Here is a 17,611-nt window from a genome sequence, read left to right as displayed (position 1 = left end):
TGCTGTTAGCATGTCCGAGCGTTAGCGTGATCTATCAGTGACCACGTTTCATTGCTGCATGTCTCTCGAGCGTGCTCAGGGCAAAGCTCTAGATTTAGCTACAGTTTGGTTTCTGCTTGTCATAACAAGCCGCTACATTGCGTCGCTTTTCATTTGCATAAAATTAAAACCTGCTTTATAATACCCTCTGGGAGAAACACTTCGCTTTGCCAATAAACATAAAGCTTTCAGTCATAAACAAATAAATAACCAAAAATGTTGATTAAAAATGAAGGATTGAGGACTGTTCTGCCCTTGTTAACCTTGGATTATAATCTGGAGTGTGTGGTAGAATTTATTTTCTGTTCTAACACAGCGCTGTTCGATTCTCGATTCTGACTGGTCGGAATGTTTTGATTAATTTCCTGTAACAGAAGCTCTGACACTCAGCCATGAATCAAATCACAGGTGTATATCAATGTACTCGATCTAATATTAGTGTACGTTATCGTTTCTATAGGAACAGCTTACATGGGGAATTGTATGGCAGACAATGTAACAACGTGTAACTGTTGATATGGTGACGCTTTCTTTGAGGAGATGTTTATTTCGCATTTTTGGAAGGAGTCTCCAGTGTCAGTGCTTTAACAGACAAGGGACATTGCATGCTGTGGTTTCTTGGGTTACATAAGCTGTGGGAGGTTTTTTGTTTTGTTTTGTTTTGCAAATTGCTTCCTCCTCGGTATACAAGTGCACTTCCATGGCAGAAAAAAAACTACATCTTGCCGCCTATGTAGTCCGCTATTTGGCAACAAATGTGTGGGGGGTTCTTTTAAAAAAACTGCAAAATTTAAGTGGCAATAGCTGTGAGTTTTTTGTTTGATTTTTGTTTGTTTTTGTTTTGTTTTTTTGTCTTTTTAAAAAAACTTCAAAATTGTAGTGGCAACAGCTGTGGGGTTTTTTGTCTTTTTTTAAAAAACTGCAAAATTGAAGTGGCAATAGCTGTGGGGTTTATTTATTTATTTATTTGTCTTTAAAACTGCAAAATTTAAGTAACAATAGCTGTGGGTTTTTTTTTTTTTGTCTTTTTAAAAAAATTACAAAATTTAAGTAGCAACAACTGTGGGGTTTTTTGTCTTTTTTAAAAAACTGCAAAATTGAAGTGGCAATAGCTGGGTTTTTTTTTTGTTTTTTTGTTTGTTTGTTTGTTTGTTTGTTTGTTTGTTTGTTTGTTTGTTTGTTTTGGTTTTTTTTTTGTCTTTTTAAAAAAAACTTCAAAATGGAAGTGGCAATACAGTGCCTTGCAAAAGTATTCATACCCCTTGAACTTTTTCACATTTTTCCACCTTACAACCACGAACTTAAAAGTTTTTTATTGAGATTTTATGTGATAGACCAACACAGAGTAGCACATAATTGTGAAGTGAAACAAAAATGATAAATGGTCTTCAAAATTTTCATCTCATCTCATTATCTCTAGCCGCTTTATCCTTCTACAGGGTCGCAGGCAAGCTGGAGCCTATCCCAGCTGACTACGGGCGAAAGGCGGGGTACACCCTGGACAAGTCGCCAGGTCATCACAGGGCTGACACATAGACACAGACAACCATTCACACTCACATTCACACCTACGGTCAATTTAGAGTCACCAGTTAACCTAACCTGCATGTCTTTGGACTGTGGGGGAAACCGGAGCACCCGGAGGAAACCCACGCGGACACGGGGAGAACATGCAAACTCCACACAGAAAGGCCCTCGCCGGCCACGGGGCTCGAACCCGGACCTTCTTGCTGTGAGGCGACAGCGCTAACCACTACACCACCGTGCCGCCCCTTCAAAATTTTAAACAAATAAAAATCTGAAAATTGTGGTGTGCATTAGTATTCATCCCCCCTGCATCAATACTTTGTAGAGCCACTTTTTGCTGCAATTACAGCTGCAAGTCTTTTGTGGTACTGTATGTCTCTACCAGCTTTGCACATCTAGACACTGAAATTTTTGCCCATTCTTCTTTGCAAAATAGCTCAAGCTCAGCCAGATTGGATGGAGAGCGTCTGTGAACGGCAATTTTCAAGTCTTGCCACAGATGCTCAATGGGATTTAGGTCTGGACTTTGACTGGGCCATTCTTACACATGAGTATTCTTTGATCTAAACCATTCTATTGTATCTCTGGCTGTATGTTTAGGGTCATTGTCTTGCTGGAAGGTGAATCTCCTTCCCAGTCTCAAGTCTTTTGCAGCCTCCAACAGGTTTTCTTCCAGGATTGCCTTGTATTTAGCTCCATCCATCTTCCCATCAACTCTGACCAGCTTCCCTGTCCCTGCTGAAGAAAAGCATCCCCATAGCATGATGCTGCCACCACCATGTTTCACAGTGGGGATGGTGTGTGCAGGGTGATGAGCAGTGTTAGTTTTCCGCCACACATAGCACTTTGCATTTAGGCCAAAAAGTTCAACTTTGGTCTCATCTGACCAAAGCACCTTCTTCCACATGTTTGCTGTGTCCCCTACATGGCTTCTGGCAAACTGCAAACGGGACTTCTTATGCCTGTCTTTCAACAATGGCTTTCTTCTTGCCACTCTTCCAAAAAGGCCAGATTTGTGGAGTGTACGACTTATAGTTGTCCTGTGCACAGATTCTCCCACCTGAGCTGTGGATTTCTGCAGCTCCTCCAGAGTGATCATGGGCCTCTTGGCTGCTTCTCTGACCAGTGCTCTCCTTGCTCGCTCTGCCAGTTTAGGTGGACGGCCATGTCTTGGTAGGTTTGCAGTTGTGCCATACTTTTTCCATTTTTGAATGATGGATTGAACAGTGCTTCTTGAGATGTTCAGAGCTTGGGATATTTTTTTATAACCTAACCCTGCTTTAAACTTCTCCAGAACTTTATCCCTGACCTGTCTGGTGAGTTCTTTGGTCTTCATGATGCTGTTTGTTCTTCAGTGTTCTCTAACAAACCACTGAGGCCTTCACAGAACAAGTGTATTTATGCTGAGAGTAAATTACACACAGTAGGACTCTATTAACTAATTAAATGACTTCTGAAGGCAATTGATTGCACTGGATTGTATTTAGAGGTATCAGAGTACAGGGGGCTGAATACTAATGCACACCACATTTTTCAGATTTTTATTTGTTTAAAATTTTGAAGACCATTTATCATTTTCGTTTCACTTCACAATTATGTGCTACTCTGTGTTGATCTATCACATAAAATCTCAATAAAAAACTTTGTGGTTGTAAAGTGGAAAAATGTGAAAAAGTTCAAGGGGTATGAATACTTTTGCAAGGCACTGTAGCTGTGTGGGTTTGTTTATTTATTTATTTGTCTTAAAAACTGCAAAATTTAAGTGGCAACAGCTGTGGGATTTTTTGCCTTTTTTAAAAAACTGCAAAATTGAAGTGGCAATAGCTGGGGGGGTTTTTTTGTTTGTCTTTAAAAACTGCAAAATTGAAGTGGTAATAGGTGTGGGGTTTTTTTGTTTGTTTTGTCTTTAAAAAAACTGCAAAATTTAAGTGGCAATAGCTGTGGGTTTTTGTTGTTTGTCTTTTTTAAAAAAACTGCAAAAAATTTAAGTGGTAATAGCTGTGTGGGTATTTATTTATTTATTTATTTATTTATTTATTTTTAATTTGTCTTAAAAACTGCAAAATTTAGGGTCCGTGTACTTTTTCGTTCATTCATTATTCTATTTTGGAAGTCACATGAGAAATGAAAAAGGACTCGTTTATGAATTTTTATACTTGTGTATGACTTGTGAAATGGAATCCAGAGCCATGTTTTGATGTATTTTTAGTTATTGAAAATGAGTCATTGAACAGCATAAAAAGGGAAAAAGCAATTTTGAAAAATGCCGTTCTGAATTGCGTTTTAGTTTATTTAGAACTTAGGTTTTGGGTGACCTGGAAGCCTAAGCTTGTGGGCGGGTTGGGAGCATTATGGTTTGTTTATTCTCATCTGCATGACATGGCGTCTTTGGAGGCATATTCCAACGGTTCAGAAAAAAATGGCAAAGTCCCACTGCTCAGTTTTACCATGGGCGTCAGGCAGAAAAATGGCAAAGTCCCATGGTTCAGAAAAAAATGGCAAAGTCCCACTGCTCAGTTTTACCATGGGCGTCAGGGCAGAAAAATGGCAAAGTCCCACTGCCTAGTGTTATACCATGGGCATCAGGCGTTAAAACGGCAAAGTCCCAACTTTCGGTTTTACCAGGGGCCTGCGCGACTCGGAGGCCTGCGAGGCAGAAGGTTTTTAATCTGCCCCTGGGTTGGGGTGGGCTTAAGTGTGGGTGCCCATGCCCTACTGGTGCGCCAGGTTAAGCCTAGGTCACAACCACACGTACAATTTTTTTGGCCGTGCGATTTTTGGCGTTTCCCAAATCGCTGCGTTTTTTTTGTTCATGGAGAAAGACGCACGTTGGCCGTAGGTTTGTCTTGCAACCTGAAAAAACCGTAAGCGCCCATAGAGTTTGTTTGACATGACAAAGAACCTCTGCGGCCGGTCTGCGGCCAGTCTACGGCTCGAAAATCAGCACGTCACACGTGCGCCCTCCGTGCGTTTCTTGCGTTTTTTGCACGTAGACCGGCCGTAGGAGCACGTACGGCCGGTTGTGACCGAGGCTTTAGGGTCCCGAGCGGGGTGGAGCGGAAGTCGCTGTGGGGTCAAGGGAGAGCGTGCCGTGGGTGGGAGGGATTCATTTATTTATTTATTTATTTATTTGAATACTCCCTGCGTCAGTGGCTCTCATTAAGGCACGGAGCGGAGTTCGCCTCGGGGGGAAATAACGTCACCTGGCTGGGAGCTGACGGGCCCTGGTAGCGCAGCTTCATTGGGGTAGAGGGCGGAGGTCTCTGGCTGGCGAGTTTGGGGAGGCTGGGACCTCCCCTGCGCGAGTTTCGAGCGTCCAAAGTCGGGCTGGAGCCGCTGAAAGAAACGAAACCTAAGCGGAGCGCCGCGGCTTGCCTCGGGGCGAATTACATCCCGAGGCGCGGGGCTAGCCAGCCCTGGCAGCGCTGGTTCGTTGGGGGAGAGGGCAGAGGTCTCTGGCTGGCAAGTTTGGGGAGGCTGGGACCTCCCTTGCCCGAGCTACGAGCGTCCAAAGTCGGGCTGGAGCCGCCGATGGAAAAACGAAACTGAAGCCGAGCACCGTGGCTCTTCATCCCGAGGCGCGGGGCTAGCCGCATATGGAGGCATATGAAATTCAATAAAGGAATAAATGAATATTACAAAATAAGAAAATGATCAGAAATGTTGTCCACTTTTCTAATACTACTATTTGATGATGGCAATACATTTCGAAAACAAAATAGAGCCATTTCTGCTTGTATTGTTTTAAATAAAACACCAAGCTGCTTTGACTTAAGCCCTTTGCTCCTCTTGGGTGCATAGGCCGTTGACGAACAACCTCCATTTCACTCTGTTGGTGGCTTTCTGTTCAAGATCTCCCCAGTTCAGCCCTCTCTCATACATTTCTGCCTCTATGCTTCTTCTCCAGCTGTTCCTGGGGCGACCTTGTTTCCTTTTCCCTTGGGGGTTCCACTTCAGGGCTTGACGGGTGATGTCTGTGGCAGGTTTTCTGAGGGTGTGACCAGTCCAACTCCATTTTCTTCTCTGTATTTGTACATCTATGGGGTCTTGATTTGTTCTTTTCCATAGATCCACGTTGCTCACTTTGTCTTTCCACCAGATGTTTAGTATCCTTCTGAGGCAGGAGTTGATGAATGTTTGTAGCCTGTATGTTGTGTGTTTTGTTGTTCTCCATGTTTCAGACCCATACAGCATCACCTGTTTCACGTTGGAGTTGAAGATGCGTATCTTAGTGTTTGTGGAGATGTTCTTTGAGCTCCAGATGTTTCTGAGCATGTTGAATACCACTCTTGCTCTGTTAATTCTACTTCTCGTGTCCACATCCGTCCCTTCCGTGGTGTCTACAACACTGCCTAGGTACTAGGTAAAGGATTCTACCTCTGCTAGGGCAGCGTTGTTCAAGGTCACAGGATTGTTGGTCTTGGAGTGGATCTTGATCACTTGTGTTTTTGTTATATTGGGAGTAAGGCCAAGTTTTGATGAAGCTTGTGCAAGTCTGTCTGTCTTCTCTTGCATTTGCGTGTGTGTGTGTGAGAGTAGAACTATATCGTCTGCATAATCCAGATCATCCAGTTGCTCCCACAATGTCCACTGGATTCCGTTTCGCTTTCCCTCTGTTGTTTCTCTCATGACCCAATCGATGGCGAGGAGGAAGAGGAATGGTGAGAGAAGACATCCTTGCTTGACTCCTGTCTTGACTTCAAAGGTCCGGGAAAGCTGACCTGCATGCATGACTCTTCAGGAGGTGCCACCATATGAATTCTTGATTAGGTTTATGATCTTGGTGGGGATTCCATAGTGTTCCATTAGCTGCCATAGTGTTGTCCGGTCTAAGCTGTCAAAAGCCTTCTCAAAGTCAATGAAGTTCATGTACAGGGATGTGTTCCATTCAATAGACTGTTCAATGATGATGCGAATTGTTGCTATGTGGTCTGTGCATGAGCGATCTTTCCTGAAACCTGCTTGCTGGTCCCGCAGCCTCCTGTCAACGGCTTCCTGAAGACGGTTCAGGATGACTCGATTAAAGATCTTACTGGGCACTGAGAGTAGGGTGATCCCTCGGTAGTTGTTGCACTTTCTTAGGTCACCTTTCTTTGGGAGTTTCACTATGTGGCCCTCTGCCTATTCTGTGGGTGTTTTTTCGTCCTCCCAAATTCTTCCAAAGAGGCTGTACAGCATGTCTGTAGATGTGTTCACATCAGCTTTGAGGGCTTCAGGTGGAATATTGTCAGGGCCAGCAGCCTTACCTGGTTTTAGTTGTTTGATTGCAGCTTTTATTTCAGTTTTTGTTGGTCTGTCACACTTGATCTTTAGCTGTGTCTGGGCCATAGGAATGTGTGGCTTATCTGCTGGCGGTGGTCTGTTAAGAACCTCTTTGAAGTGTTCTACCCATCTATTGAGCTGGTCTTCTGGGGTTGAAAGGAGTTGGCCATTCTTGTCCATGATCGGTTTATTACTTTGTCGATGTGTCCCAGCCAGTTTTCTTGTGATGTTGTACAGTTCCTTCATGTTTCTTTGGGATGCTGCAAGTTCTGCCTCCTTAGCCAATCTCTCCACCTGTAATCTCTTGTCCTTCTTGATGTTCTTGCGTACTTCTTTGTGGCAATGGTTGTATTCCTTTACGGCTGCTGCTTTTTCAGATCTTGTTTTTGCAATGTTTACTTTTTCCTTCAGCTGTCTCTGATGGATTCTGTTGAGAGTTTCCGGTGTTATCCAATCTTTGTGGTTTTGTGATCTTCTCCCCAAGACCTCCTCACATGTTGAGCTCCAAGCAGTTTTTAGGTTTTCCCACTCTTTGTTTATTGTCCATTCTCTTGTGTGACCAAGCTGCATCTCTGTATTTTTCTTTGAGAGAGTATCTCTGAACTCTTTCTTGATTTGAGCATTGCTGAGGTAGCTGGTATTGTATTTTGTCCTCTGGCCCTTTGCATGATGGTATCTCTTCAGCCTTAGTTTGAATTTCCCCACCAGGAGATGGTGGTCTGAGGCTGCGTCTGCCCCCCGTCTTGTCCTGACATCTTCCATGGTTCTTCTAAACTTTTTATTTATACAGATGTGATCGATTTGGTTTTCTGTGACATGATCTGGTGACACCCAGGTTTTTTTATGGATTGTCTTGTGGGGGAAAACACTCCCCCCTATTACGAGGTTATTGTTCACACAAGTTTCAGCAAACATCTCATCGTTTTCGTTCATGGTCCCCACTCCATGTTTACCCATCACAGACTCGTATCCCTCATTTTGGGCTCCAATCTTTGCATTAAAATCCCCCATTAGAATAATGAGGTCCCTGGTCCCAATGTCATTGAGAAGGTGGTTTAAGCTGTCATATGACATTTAAACCAAGCTGCACCCTTTTTTAAATTTCATCTTTCATTCCAAAATAGAATAATGAATGAACGTGGGGGGTTTTTTGTTTGTTTTTTGTCTTTTTTAAAAAAACTACAAAATTTAACTGGCAACAGCAGGGGTTTTTTTGTTTGTTTTTCTTTAAAAACTGCAAAATTGAAGTGGCAATAGCTGTGGGGGTTTTTTTTTTGGTTGGTTGGTTTTTTGTCTCTTAAAAAAACTGCAAAAATTTAAGTGGCAATAACTGTGGGTTTTGGGTTATTTTTGTTTTGTCTTTTTTTTAAACTTCAAAATTTAAGTGGCAAAAGCTGATGGTTTTTTGTTGAGGTTTTTTTTTTTTTTGTCTTTTTGTCTTTTTAAAAAAACTGCAAAATTTAAGTAGCAATAGCTGTGGTGGGGTTTTTTTTTTTTGGTCTTTTTTAAAAAACTGCAAAATTTAAGTGGCAGCAGGATTTCACAGACATTTCATGGACTCATTTTTTGGACAGGCCATTAAACATTAAATGTAACAATAAATGGATAAAAATAATGTCTTTTTTTTATAACTAAAAAGCACACAATCATTGGGAAATTGCTGTGTTTGAAACTGTTTTCAACTGTATTTTGAAACTTCTGGATTTTTTTAACCTGGGCCCAACTTTCCCATCATTTTAGGTCCAAATATTTACTAGGGACAAAAACGATTGAAATCAGTCCAGTATTGAGTTTGAACGCTATAACCAGGAAGAAGAAAGCCTTTATTTGTCACATGTACACTGAAGCACAGTGAAATTCCTTCTCTGCGTTTAACCCATCTGAAGCAGTGAGCACACACACATACCAGAGATGCCTACTAGTACGGATTGGCCGTATTTTGTACGGAAACGTTACGTAAATACGATGTTACGGCAAACAGTGTTATTCTGTACGGAATTATTATAAAGTCTTAAAAAATTCCAATGAGTTGTTTTTAAATGTCCAAGCGACTTTTTTAATCCATGCGCGATTCACGGCCATTTATTTTTATGACAACCGCACATGCTGTGTGTGACATGCGCAGATACCGCACATTTGTTCGCGCTATTTTCGCTCGGCATCACACACGCATGGTGCTGCTTCTCAGTAGTGGAAATGAAACGCTCAGTATCGGGACAAGTGAAACACAGGTCTCAGGTGTTCCTCCCACGATATACGGTAGAATGGCCGTGCATTACACCCAGTCAAAAGGGCAATGGATACGCAAACTGTGTAGAACTGACATTAACATCACTCGTGGTGGTCACGATGACTGCAGGCGGCATGTCAACTCCAAAAAACATATGGAGTATGCTGAAATGGCGAGTCAGGCGGAAAGTAAATCTGGGGGTATCCAGCAGTTTTTTACGAAATCTGTGGATGAAAAGACACGAAACGTGACCCGTGCTGAAGCGGTGATGGTTGACCTGTGCTTGGAGTTGAACTTGCCGATTAGTGCCATGAAATGTGAGTTAAACGTATTCAGTTTCTTTTTACATGTCTGATTTTTATTCACTGAAATATCAAACACTGGCTGTACTTCTTTAATTCAAAGTCTTTTCAGTGTTGCAAGTGCAAATGTACATGTAGTCTGATCAAAAACAGAATTTTATGATTAGTGCTGTTGGGATTGTGGCAAAAATTTGATCATTCCACTGTTTTAAATACAATTATAAATGTCATTTTATCCAATGTCTCTTCTGAAGCATTATGCTGAAGTATTTATATATTGGGACATTAAGATAACAATGTCGGACACTCTTTGGCATGAAGTAAGAATTTTTTTTAAATTTTATTAGAATCCGTTAACAGGTAGAACATTTTGCCAGGCAATATAATATAATACTTTTGAGGAGTTACATTCAATACCAATGATTGGTAGTCAACCGTAATGTCTGCAAACAGGGAACACTATTGTATTTATAAAAATGTGATGTATTGTATGCTCGAGAGATTTGTTGAGTGGAAATTCAGTTGAGATGGCTGCTCGCGTTTTGTTTATTCAATTCACACAAAACAGTACTTTTTAATAATTTAAATGTTAAACATATTGGTATATACACCTCTTTATAATGGAAATGCACATAAATTAATGTTACTGAAAGTCATTCCAAAATACTGAAAAATGTTTTCAAGAATACTGAAATTCAAAATTTGGGGTAGGCATCTCTGCACATACCCAGAGCAGTGGGCAGCTATGCTACAGCGCCCGGGGAGCAGTTGAGGGTTTGGTGCCTTGCTCAAGGGCACTTCAGCCTAAGCCTACCCCGTGTTAACCTGAGCGCATGTCTTTGGACCGTGGGGGAAACCGGAGCACCCGGAGGAAACCCACACAGACACGGGGAGAACTGTGTGAAAATCGACTCCAGACACTGAATGGGGTGCTGCGTCAGAGACCAGGAAAAAAGAACAATTCAGAAACAGTAATTTTCTACAGTTTCTTTACAGTAAACAGACACAGACGTATCTCTGTCAGGATCAGACACGTATAATAATATGATGAGCCTGTCATTGGCCAAAACAAGCGGTTCGCATTGACGCAGATGATTTCCACAAAAGATTATACTGTAGAGCCGTTTTGCGGTTGCCTGTTAGAGCATTTTAGCTCAATACTGGATGAATTTCCATAGTTTTTGTGTCTCGTAACTATTTGGATCCAAAGAGATGGGAAAATAGGGACCAGGTTAAAAAAGCCTGAAGATTTCTGTAACGAAACAATCACATAGAGCTGCGTCACACCATCTCATGGTGGATTATTGTCCTGTAACAGCACACTCCTGTGTGTTTTATTCCAAACTCATTCCTCCTTTAGTAATATTTTTGATGCATAGTAAAACACGTTCTGATTTGAAACCTGAGGGACTTAAATCATTGCTATGACAACAATTGAACTGATCTCTGTGTGTGTGTGTGTTTGAACTCAGGACTGTGGCCTTCAGCTGACGGATGAAGAGGGCCACCGCTGTTACCCGTTAGAGGGTCACCTGTTGTGCCACGCCTGCCATCTGCACCGGTTAAAAGCTTCCGGTCCCGCCCAGGCACCTACCAGCTATCCGCTTCATGTCACTGAGCTGTGAACACACACAGACACACACACACACACACACACACGCAGACCAGACAGCGCCACGAAGAGAGACGTGCGACGTTCGTTGCTGCTCCAACCATCCGCACCTTCAATGAGACGAGGCACAGACAGACAGACAGACAGGAAATGCTCTCTGTCTCTCTTTCTGTCTCCCTCTCTGTCTGTCTCTTTGCAGCTGCACCCTGGAATGATGTCACAGACTCGAACTTTGACCCCCTGTTCCCACTTACAGGACACAACCAGCATATACAGCTACATTCCGAGAAAGGAAAAATCCTTACAAGTGGCCTTTCACTGAAAATCCCGCACTTAAGGTTTTGTTTTTGTTGTTTTTTTCTCCACTCATTGCCTTCGAGTTGCACCATTAATATCTGTACACCATTTTGTATTCATATGTATACATACACAGTATGTGTGATGTGATGTGATGTGATCGTGGTAAGGAATACAATGTACGTACACACACACTGCCTTAACATATCATATTTAACTCTATTGATATTCACAGACATATTTTCTTTACACAAATGTAGAGTTTTTCATTTTTGTGCTCCACCGTTGGAGTTGACTTCATGTGATTTGGCGTATCATTTCCGAGCTGGTACTAGACTCCGGCGCTGTGTACATTTTCCCGACACTGGTTTGTCTGGAAGGACACACACGCTGGAGATGTGTTGCAGCTGTTGTGATGGAAGAGTGGATCGCTGTTCGGTCATAGTTTTTTGGGGTTTTTTTCCTTGTCAATGGATCTGATGTTGTGCTGAAGCTCAGAGGTGCTGGTTTCACCTAAGCTCCACAGGATGGACGTGATGTGTATGTGAACATTCCTAACATGCATTAGTGGCAGGGCCGTGTGTGTGTGTGTTGCCCCTTTTCCACCAAAGCAGTTCCAGGGCTGGTTCGGGGCCAGTGCTTAGTTTGGAACCGGGTTTTCTGTTTCCACTGACAAAGAACTGGCTCTGGGGCCAGAAAAACCGGTTCCAGGCTAGCACCAACTCTCTGCTGGGCCAGAGGAAAGAACCGCTTACGTCAGCGGGGGGGCGGAGTGGTTAAGACCAACAACAATAACAAGACCGCGAAAGATCGCCATTTTTAAGCGACGAGAAGCAGCAGCTGTACAAACGCGAAGTCATCCTTTATTATTGTTGTTGCTGCTGCTGCTTCTTCCATGTTGTTTTTGCTTTGATATTCGCGCTAAGGTTTATGCAAACGTAGCGACGTAACTGACGTATACAGCGACGTAATGACGTATACAGCGACGTAACTGACGTCGCTTCCCTTAGCACCGCGAGCTATGGAAAAGCAAACTGGTTCTCAGCTGGCTCGCGAGTTGAACGAGTTGTGAACCAGCACCAGCACTGGCCCCGAACCAGCCCTGGAACTGATTTGGTGGAAAAGAGGCATGAGTGTGTGTGTGTTAAAATCCAGTGCGCTGATGGCAACCTGATGACAAACCAGCAATGTCTCCTTGTTGTAGTTTTGTGTATGTGTGTGTGTGTGTGTGTGTGTCCTATCGGAGGCATAGACAGGAGCCCTGCTGTAACGCTACTGAATGGACACAGGCAGGCTGAAACCAATCCTGTCTCCGACATTATCGTTTCTAACGCACACTTCCTATGGTGCGAACAATTCTACTCAAAAATGCACGGATATTTTCTTTTCTTTTTTCCCAGAAAAGACGAGTCACGTTCAGAATTCCACACAACGCTGATGTTTCTCTCCAATCATTCCCAGAAAGGTCGTTTCGCCTTTACAAAACTGCATATTGTTTCCTCTCCACGATGTCTTAATACACTTAATACAAAACAATGTACTACTATTTGATAGAACACAGATAGAGTCCCTGTAAATAAACACCACTAGCGTTTATTCTCTGCTTCTGTCCGACACGGCGGTGAGCCGTAGCTTTGTTTCTCGAGTGTAGATCTCAGAACGCGTATCTCACCTTCTTCTGCTTTTTGTATCATTCAATGTTTTGATTCCTTAGATATTTCATAAATAAAAAAGGAACGTAGATTTATTTATCTAAACACGAAAATAAGGTTTAAAGTTATTTAATGTTATAAGAAGTTGGGACATATCATTTAACCGTAGATGAGATAATCTGCTTTTTCAATAAAGTGGTTTTGTAGTTAACTTAATGCTGTGTGTGTGTTTTGAGTTATTTGTACGGCTCTGGTGTGGTTGTGTGTTACTAGGTTTTAAAACACTGTGTATTCTTACTTGCTTTGTTCCTAAACACAACTACCTTGTTGGTCTTATACACTGTGTTCATCATCCTCAACTAGATGTATGCTCTGGACTGTTTTTTTTTTTTTTTAAATCTCACTCTTTCCATTCTTGCTGACTAATCCCACTGGCTCCCATAGGACTTCCTTACAACCAATCCTGCCTAATCCCAAATAAATTCTCACCAATCCCACCAACTCCTGGGGATTATGATCAACCCAGCTGAGATATTGGGGTGTTTCAAAAACCCGAACAATGCTACCACACATACTACCAAAGTCAGTCTATGCATTATCCCCCTCTAGAGGCCTGGATGTGCCAAAACCACGTTACCTCATCCACAATTTACTTTTAGGGGAGACCGGGGATGAATGTAACACTTTTTGTCTTAGCATGTATAACTGGCACAATTTTTACGGTACAGCGATCAAATTTTGACACAAAGTACCCTCATTTTGTCTACTACAAATAGCGATGTTTTCAACTTCTCCAATTATATTATACAATTCATTATTAGCTCATCCGGCCGACAGGTGATGAGTTTATGCCATCATGTGTTGTCCGGCATCGTCCACATTTCATGAAAATCGCTTCTTCTCCTTCAATTCTTCACTGATTTTTATTCTTTTTGGCAGGAAGGTAGGTCTGCCTGGAGTGAATATACTGTAGCTTCTACCCAAATTTACATAATTGCAATTAATAATGAAGATATGGAGTAATTCATCAATCCCTAACAAGCAGTTTCCACACAAATCGCTTCTTCTCCCTCAGTTCTTCACCGATTTTGATTCTTTCTGGCATGAAGGTAGGGGTACCTAGGGTGCATAGAACTTCTACCCAGATTTGCTTAATTACAATTATTAATGAAGTTATGGACTAATTAAGCCTTAATGCTTTAAGCAGTTCAACAAAAAACGCTTCTTCTCGGCCAATTCCTTGCCGTTTTGGATTCTTTCTGTCAAATAGGTCCGTATTCCTAGGGTGAATATAGCTTCTGTATATAGCTTGCGCCATTTATTGCACCCATAAGGTGGCCCAGTTTAGATCCTGTTAAGGGTGGCGAAATGTGGTGAGTTAGGATCCAATAGCAGAACACAAACCAGAAAATCCAATGAATAAAAAATGATTTAAAGTCCAAAAAGAGTCAACAAACAAAAATAGCAAAAATAATCCAGACAACAACGAGGTAGACAAAGTGCTAATATGAAAAAAACATGAAAAATACTTCTGACAAAAACTGGAGACAAAAAATGTAGTGCAAAAAACATGAAAAACTGACAAAACGTGAGTGCAAAAAACTGTGGCTAAGACTAGGCAAAACGGAGAGCAAACATCCAGGAAGCAAAAAATTGCACAGAGACGACGTGAGAAACAGATAAGACATTCTGGCAAAGTCCCCTTCTGAGAACGGCCTATTTATACACAGCAGAGCAGACCAGGAAGTGAATGCCGGCAAGATGGAAGTCCCATCCCGGATCCGGATTGCACTGAACTGGGAGATAGTAAATCTCCGGAGTGGAAGTCTGGGGCAGATCATGACAGATCCTTCCTTCTGGACTAGACGGGGCCCGAGTGAGTTACACCGTCATTGACGGTCTCATGTGATGTCAATTGCAAGGAGTACCATTGTTACAACCTATCCACTACCAGGGTATGTTGCAACACAACCTGGGGTAAATTGTAACAGTAAAATTGAGACCACACCACAAAATATGCATCTGAATAAGTTTATTGTGCATGTAACACTTTCTTATGAGGTGGTACAACCATCCCTGCCCCTGTCAGTCATTGTTTAGCTAGCTGTACCAGCATGGTGGTTTGAAATTAGCATAGATTAACCTTCTGGGGTCTGAGGGTATTTTCTGGCACTCTAATGATTTTGGCATACTCTGATTTTGTTGTCAAGTTCAACAAATCAAAGCAGTATTTTCAAAGTCATATGACTTTTGTATTCAGCACAAGTTCAGCTATAATAATATCTATGTAGTATATGTGTCATGATTGTACTTTTTAAAAAATAACAGATAAATAAAGATGTAAAAAGCAGTTTGAGAACTGTGTTGGAATGTGTGAAAAAACATGACCTTACCCATTGTGACGAACCATTTTGATCACTTGAGGTGATTCTGTTCAATTTTAGGAATGTATCAAGCACATCAAAAATCTACTCCATTGATCTGGACATTTAACTGGCCATCAAAAAAATTATGTCCTATTGTTTTGGGATAAAGTGTTGGCAGTGGGAGGGGTATTCAATGAGAAGAGTAAAAAATTCCATTCCATTCAATGAGAAGAGTGAAAACCCCTCCCATTGCCAACTCTTAATCCCATCAGATTAACTCTTAATCCCATCAGGTCAAGTCACAATGGGTAAGGTCATGTTTTTCACACATTACAACACAGTTCTAAAACTGCTTTTTGCAACAGCTTCATTTATCTGGTATGTTATTTTATTTTGGTATTTGACTCTATTCACTGTATCTTGAAATTAACTCTTGTATTATTTTACTCAGTTCAGAGCCACAACCAACTCTGTTACACAATTACTCTGTAATTTTGCTCCCACTCCAACTCCAAATTTTACTTTCTAAACTCAAAATCAAGCAAAATTAACTATTTTGAGGAAAATACTTTTAACTCTGGAAAAACTGCTTAGTCATTGTTCCTGTGTATGCACTACAGCGTACGCATACCAACCGATCTGCTCATCAGAAATAGAAGAAATATTTACACTTACTTGAGTTGATCTTTGGCTGGATTGAGTCAAAGTAAAAATAAAAGGCACCACTCATCATCAGTGTCGCAGTTCTCAAGATTGAACTGAATCGTTGTCCTGAATCATCTGAAGCGCATAAAATCCGTGTGCCATCTCGCAACAAGTTTTACCTCCAAATATCCTGAACTGTCTGACAGATTTTATCCTGTTTACGGTGGGCGTTCCCACAGCGAAAGAGAAACCAATCGAAACCGAAAGAGTGAAAGTGATTATCATGCCTTTACCATGCGAATAGTCTTTTATGAATGTATAAGTGGGTGCTCAGCGCTCCGACTCTGGTGTGACTGAGTAAGGTGACAAGTTTTATGTTTCATCTAATTTAGGTCATTTAAAAACTATAATATTATTTGACAGTGGGCACATAGGAAAGTATAAAGTTTGTCAATATGTTTATCATGCTTGTATGATAAAAACTCGCAAAGATATTTAACTAAATACATGACCTACTCATTCTAAACCTGCCGAGCTTCGCCAGAGAAGCTCTCGACCCCAGAGGGTTAAATGCCTCACATTTTACCTAAGAACCTACTCTTTAATCTAATACAACTTACTTAATTCAAACTCCTACAGTATCAGTACAGACTTGGCCCAAAAAATTACTTTCTTACCTAAAAATTAGTGTTTTGGCCGTAAAATCTGTACACTTCTTCACACAGCCATGCAAATTCACATGCAAGATCAGTCAGGGACGGAGTGGTTATACGTGAAATTGGTCACATGACTCTTATGTTATCCCTTATTTGGTGAAAGTGATGCTGTTTCAACTATCCCTTTGTTACAACCAACCCCGGTCTCCCCGAGTATAGAAACAACTTATCCTCTCTTCCATGATGGTTTCTATACTAACAGCACTCACAGGGAGTTGAATAACAAATGCTTCATATAATCTGAAGTCTGATGATAAGAAAACATTTTAAAATGTTCTCTCATTAACACGATATTTTCTTTAAGGAGAAGATTATTCAACATTTGTAGTCAAGGAGTTTCCAGTGTCAGCAATTTTGAACCATCAGTCGATTAAGCAGTTACCAGAAAGTCTTCGTTTATCAGTAATGTAACATGCAACATTTTGGGTTTAACAACAAGACAGATTTTTAAAAAATGAGACCGGGAACTAACTTATTTGCTGGATGATGGACTATAACTATAAGCTGATTAAAAAAAGTGATGAATTGTAATCATCTTCAAATTGCTGTGGTATAAGAGGGAAGAAAACTCTTTGGGGTGTGCTGTTATTATGGGGTGTAACAGTAATTATTATATCAACATTCACTGGATATGAGCAATAGCACACACTGATTGGCTACTCTACTACTAGGATATCAGCTCATATACCGTGAGTAGAGAAAAACAAAATGGCGGAGTGAATTAAGTCAGAGATATGTTTGTTAAAAATAAAAATAATAATAATAATAATAATAATAATAATTTCAACTTATATAGCGCCTTTCAAGAAACCCAAGGACGCTTTACAATTATAGACAAAGAAAAAATAACAATAAAAAATAAATAAATAAATAAATGAATAAATAATAAAAAATAAAAAGTCCACCAAGTAGGGGTCAGGATGTAATTCCAGTGTTGTAGCAGCCACAGTCCCACCAAAAGGT

General features: G+C 41.2%; 1 protein-coding gene across 1 annotated transcript in view; it reads left to right on the top strand.

Moving 5' to 3' along the window:
• Positions 1 to 13,137, top strand: part of wtip (WT1 interacting protein) — a 141,820-nt gene extending 128,683 nt beyond the window's left edge. Inside the window, exon 8 of the mRNA XM_060924146.1 lies at positions 10,833 to 13,137. Within this exon, the coding sequence (XP_060780129.1) occupies positions 10,833 to 10,985 (153 nt within the window). The 3' untranslated portion in view covers positions 10,986 to 13,137. The remainder of the gene's footprint in view (positions 1 to 10,832) is intronic.
• The last annotated feature ends 4,474 nt before the right edge of the window (positions 13,138 to 17,611 follow it).

This window comes from Neoarius graeffei, chromosome 6, assembly GCF_027579695.1.
Source record: "Neoarius graeffei isolate fNeoGra1 chromosome 6, fNeoGra1.pri, whole genome shotgun sequence".
Taxonomy (NCBI): Eukaryota; Metazoa; Chordata; class Actinopteri; order Siluriformes; family Ariidae; genus Neoarius; species Neoarius graeffei.
Note: the sequence above shows the minus strand (reverse complement) of the source record. Positions and strands in the feature narration are given on the sequence as shown.